Consider the following 5,345-nt stretch of genomic DNA (forward strand, 5'->3'; position numbering starts at 1 on the left):
TTACAGATGTGAGTGGAAACGCAAGGTGTGGTCTTGCCTTTTGAAATTAAGTCAAGATATGCTACATTTTCTTTCACATTTTTGCGTTTCTGACAGCTGTATCAACAGGAGCTCCGCCTGTCTCCTGCTGCATGCGACCCTGTTGGCTAACTATATACCACAGTCCGTGCATCTGTTCTCCTGCAAACAGGCTTTTCATGTTTCTGAGATTTGTGGTACCAAAAATCTTCCTGAGATGAATTTTTCCCTGTATGTCATTCCTCATTTGCCTGTGTGATGGTCCCATAACATTTCAACAACCTCATGTCATCCCCCCACCTCTACCCCTCAGACCTCATTTCTCTCCCCTTTGACCTAAAATGCTCAGAGGAACATGGGCACACATTTGGGTGGTGGGACCATCATCCCAGGTCATAACACCAGGGAGATACTCTTATCCTCGTCTCTCAGATTGAAAATGCTGAGGATCAGAAAGGGAAACCAGTACCTAGTCATGGAGCTGACTGGCCCACCTTATTTCTTCCTTGGGAGCAGTAACAGTAACATTTACTGTGTGGGAGGCCATGTGTTCAGTGCCATGTATGCACGGCCCCTAAAGTCCTCATTTCCAACCCCAAGAAGTGACAACATAGAGGCTCAGACAAGGGACAAGATTTGTCCAAGGTCAGTGAGGGGCCGAAACCAAGCTCAGAACCACCACCCTGACCGCCTGCATGTAGCAGGCACCCCCAACTCTGGTCCCCCTCGGCTTCCTTCCCAGTCTGGCTAGTGAGGAGCCAGGCCTTAAGCTGGCCTCTTCCTCCAGCCCAGCAGCCTCGCCCCAGGGAATTGTGGCCACCACAGGTGCAGAGAGCAGCTAGTTCCTCTCCACCCAGGGCCTGAAGCAGGCCAGCAGGGGCTGCCCCTGGCACAACAGCACAGGGTGCAGCAGTGGGGCCAGTGGAGCCCATCTCCGGCAGGGCTGGGCAGGAAGTGGGGCGGGGTTTGGGGTCTGGCCAGGTGGAATCTGGTACCCCAGGACCGCGGCAACCCAGACTAACCGACCCACTGGGAGAAGATGCCTGAGAGTCCTGGAGTCCTCCAAACCCTGCCCACCTCCATCTTCCTCTTCTTGATCTCCGCTGCTGGCCTGGGTGCGTGGCTAATAGGCACGGGCTGGGGATTTGGTGGGGCGGGGAACTGGGGTAGCTGGAGAGAGGGCCCAGGTGAGGAAAGGGCGCTCAGGGGGTAGGGGAGAGGAGCCGGCAAGAGGCAGAGCTGGGAGAAGCCCAGTTAAAAGGGCGTCCGTCTGCCAGACTATCCCAAGCAGGCTGAAGGGAGGCTGGAGGGGCCTCAATGAAGTCAAGGGGGTGTCCACAGCCCCATGAAGGGAGGCAGAGGTGAGAGATGCCTTCCCCACTCGCCAGACCCCACAGGTCAGAAGAAGGAACTAAGGCTGCCCTTGACTGAGCTCCAGAGCTGGGGGCAGGGAGGAGATGTGGAGCTAGGGCTCAGCCTCAGAGGGGTGAAAAGCCTTCTCCTTCTCTGCCTTGAATCTCAGTCACCCTGAGCAGGAAGCCTCTTCTTAGTGGAGTGGGAGGGGGCCTCTCACTGACAGTGCCCTCGCCACCCCCACAATGCCAGTTGGCAGGGCTGTAACCACCCTGCTTGACGGAGTTCAGAGAGGCTGTCCCTCACGCAAGGTTACCCTCGGAGCCGCGACTGGAGCCCTTGACCCTGAGATTGCTGCCCCTTTCCTCACCTCTTCCTCCTCTCTTACTCACCTCCCTCCTCCTGTCCCCGGAAATGGCAGAGCCAGCCATGTGGACTAGCCTGAGGGTGCTGAGAGCTTGGGCTTCCCCAGTAGTCAGCTGGACCACCAACTCCCTCCCTCCAACCACCTTGCTGGGGCCCTCCCCAACCGCCAGTCCAGCCACTGACCAGACTCACCCCTGACCCCCAGTTGGACACATGCAAGTCACAGAGAAGGAGGTCCAGGCCAGGGTCACAGGGAAAGGCTGGCCCAAAGACTGACCAGAAGAGGCCCAGCAGGGCCGAGGGTTTGAACCTTCGAGCCACCACCGCTGCCTTGCTGACACTGGGCGGCCAACGTGTCCTCCCTGGGCCTACAAAATGGGATAAGGAGAGAACCTACTTCTAAGAGTGTGTAATGGTTACACAAGATAGAGTGCCAGGTGCAAGGCCTGGCCGGGATTGGGGCTGGGAAAGAGGACCAGGAAAGCCTGCAGGAGGACAGATGCCCAATTGGATTCTGGAAAGAGCTGCCTGGGCAGGGGCACTTCTAGCACGAGGGAACCAAATATCCAAATGTGGTGAGGTCAGTGCCGCCAAAGCATAGAGTGGGTGTGGGGAGGGTGTCAAGAGGGGTGCTGGAGAGGTGAGTGGGGACCACCAGGAGCGTGTTCCCACCCAGGGAGTCTTTCTCTTTTCCCCCAGGCTGTCCCCACCCCCAGGGCTGTCTCCCCTCATCCCCACTGCATGTACTGATCCTGATTCTGCCCCACAGAGGCAGCCTCATTCCTGCTCGCAGCTCTGAAATCCTCTCCCCTCCTCGCTCCTCCCCTAGGGGTGTCCTCATACCCTCCCACACACCCAGGAGTGCTGCAGCTGCGGGGACCAGGGCTGGGGCCTGTGTCCCCTCCCACAGTCCCTGACCTCCCTGCCTCCCCACAGGCCCCGGGTGCCAAGCCCTGTGGGTAGATGGGGGCCCGCCATCGGTGACGGTGAGTGTGGGAGACAAGGCCCGCCTCCTGTGCTTGCACAACAGCAGCAAGCCAGCCAGCCACCTCAAAGTCACGTGGTGGCGCATCCTGCAAGGCAATGCCACATGGTCCCCTGTGTTCTGGAGTGTGGGCAAGGGTCCCAATGGCGAGCTGACCATCCCTCAGGTGAACAAGAGCCACATGGCCCTGTACAGGTGCCTCATCGAGGAGGATGGCGGAGAATCCAAGCAGTCCTGCGGCACCTACCTCCGCGTGCGCGGTGAGTGCCGGCCCTGGCTCCATTCTGCGCTAGGGACGCTCCCTCTCCAGCGGGGAAGTGGGGACCCAGCCAGGGCCCGTGTCGCGGGCATCCTCACTTCGTGGCTCCCACACACTGACAATTTTCTCATCTGCGGAGTGGGGAGCTTCAAGTGGTCTCAGGCCTTGCTGCGGGCGGGGCCAGGGGGGCAGGAGGCGCCCAGGCTCTGAGCAGCGCCCTCTCCTTACAGAGCCACCGCCCAGGCCCTTCCTGGACATGGGGGAGGGCACCAAGAACAACATCATCACTGCCGAGGGGATCATCCTGCTGTTCTGCGCCGTAGTGCCTGGGACGCTGCTGCTGTTCAGGGTGAGCCCCCCGGGGGGGCAGGGCCCTCTGGGTCTGAGGGTCCCGACCTGAAACCTGGGAGAATGACAACACCCACCTCGGGGGCCGTGGCGGGTGAATGAATTAATAGGGACAGGATTTTAAGTGGTCCTGGCTCAGCCTCCCCTCGGGGTTGTCCTCACCAGCACCCCCGCCCGCCCCACCCTGGTTGTCCTCAATGCCCCATCCGAGGGCTGTCCTCGCCCTCCCCTGGGCCCTCCAGAACTGGCCAAGGCCAGGGAAAACAGGGTCTGGGGGTTCTCCCAGAGGCTCGGACATGCACCAGCCTCTCTTTAGGTCACAGGGCAACTATTGCCATTTACTATTCCTATTGTGCCTGTGGCGAGCCACAGGACAGTGGTGACAGCCAGAAGGACACTGACTTGGACCCAGAGAGAACTGTCACTTAGTCGATATGTGGCTCTGGGCACATCCCTTACCCTCTTCCTTCCAGGAGGGTCTGAACACATACTCTCCCCCATTGCCCTTACTGAGGCTTTCCCATGTCCCAACAGAAACGGTGGCAGAACATGAAGTTCGGGCCCGATGGCCAGGATGACTACGAAGATGAAAATCTGTACGAGGTGAGGGGAGGTGGGGACAGGTTAGGAGTAGGTGCACTGGAGGAGCGGGGGGATTGGGGGCATTTCACGGAGTTCCTCCCCCGGGGTCAGCCAGGGCCCAGGAGCCAGGTGTCAGGGCCACCACTGTATTTCCACTCCAGGGTCTGAACCTGGACGACTGCTCCATGTATGAGGACATCTCCCGGGGCCTCCAGGGCACCTACCAGGACGTGGGCAACCTCCACATCGGAGACGTCCAGCTGGAGAAGCCGTGACTGCATCGTGTCTCTGCCTGCCACTCAAACTCGACCTCTTCTCTCAATCTTTCCTGGGAGTGCCCTGACTCAACTTTCCCCTTGGGGGTGTTTGCTCTTCCCTGTAGACTGTCATCCCCTGATACAGTCCTCTGCCTGCTGCCTCCCCAGTCCCCCACCTCAGCGGGTAATGAGCCCTTGATCACTGCCTCTAGGGGAGCTGATTGTAGCAGCCTCGTTAGTGTCACCCCGCCCCCTCCCTGCTCTGTCATGGCCACTTAGTGATAATAAATCCCTCCCAATTGCAGACCTTGGCAGGAGTCATGGATCTCATAGGGACTGCCCCCTTCCCCTGGGACGCTGGAGTCCAGACCCCCTCCTCCCTCAGACCGCGGATTCTGAGCCCTAGCCCCTGCCCACTTCCCACAGCGAGACCAGGTAGCCAGTCAGCGGCCCTCCTGAGAGAAACAGGAAGTGTCTTGGGGAGGACCATCATGAGCCTTGTCTCTGGGGGATGGGGTACAGGAGGGAGTCAGGTGAGGCAATCGTATTTATTTATAACTGCATTTATTCATGCATATTTAAGTCCCACAAACACACCGGTCCCCATCTGGTGCGGCTGATACAGCCAGGCCACACCTGTTCCCCGAGAGCAGAATTGTGGTAAGGGGATTTGGAGAGTCTGTGGCCCTAACTTGGGGCTGGTGAAGAGACCCAGGGGTCAGCGGCAGAGAGGCAGAGAGATGCGGAGTTTCTGAGAGAGTGGGGAGAGAGACTGAGACACAGAGATAGTAGTGGAGAGACAACACAAGTGAAGAAAGACAAGAGACAGGGGAATCAGAGACAGGGACACTGAGACAGAGAGACAGCAGAAGAGACAGAAAGGAAAGAAGGCTCCATAGGAAAGTGGGCATGGCGAGGTGGACCCCTGAGCCTCTAGAGAAAGCAACAGGGGAAATGACCGAGATGGCGAGATATAGAGACCCAGACATGGAAAGAGAAGGGCTTTGGGGGACAAAGTGACGGGGTGCGGAGAAGGGGAGAGAGAGAGAGAGAGAGGGACACGGACAGAAGAAACACGCGCAGCGAGGCAGAGAAAGGAAGAGCGAGAGACACGCAGAGACAGAAAGCGGGGCGGGCTGCCCGCAGGGAGGTGACGATGGACACTGGGCAGGCAGAG

At 58.9% G+C, this 5,345-nt stretch overlaps 1 protein-coding gene across 1 annotated transcript; it reads left to right on the forward strand.

Annotated features, from left to right (window-relative positions):
* The first annotated feature begins 975 nt into the window (after positions 1-975).
* Positions 976-4,472, forward strand: CD79A (CD79a molecule). Its single transcript, XM_017654192.3, has 5 exons — positions 976-1,133; positions 2,674-2,982; positions 3,212-3,330; positions 3,864-3,932; positions 4,073-4,472. Exons 1-5 carry the CDS (start codon positions 1,058-1,060, stop codon positions 4,184-4,186), a joined length of 687 nt encoding a protein of 228 aa, XP_017509681.1. The 5' UTR covers positions 976-1,057; the 3' UTR covers positions 4,187-4,472.
* The last annotated feature ends 873 nt before the right edge of the window (positions 4,473-5,345 follow it).

This window comes from Manis javanica, chromosome 17 (genome assembly GCF_040802235.1).
Source record: "Manis javanica isolate MJ-LG chromosome 17, MJ_LKY, whole genome shotgun sequence".
Taxonomy (NCBI): domain Eukaryota; kingdom Metazoa; phylum Chordata; class Mammalia; order Pholidota; family Manidae; genus Manis; species Manis javanica.

Coding starts and splice junctions, on each gene's coding strand:
- CD79A (XM_017654192.3), top strand. CDS start 1,058: ATGCCTGAGAGTCCTGGAGTCCTCCAAACCCTGCCCACCTCCATCTTC. Junction 1,134..2,673: donor GATCTCCGCTGCTGGCCTGG/GTGCGTGGCTAA, acceptor GCCTCCCCACAG/GCCCCGGGTGCCAAGCCCTG. Junction 3,331..3,863: donor GGACGCTGCTGCTGTTCAGG/GTGAGCCCCCCG, acceptor ATGTCCCAACAG/AAACGGTGGCAGAACATGAA.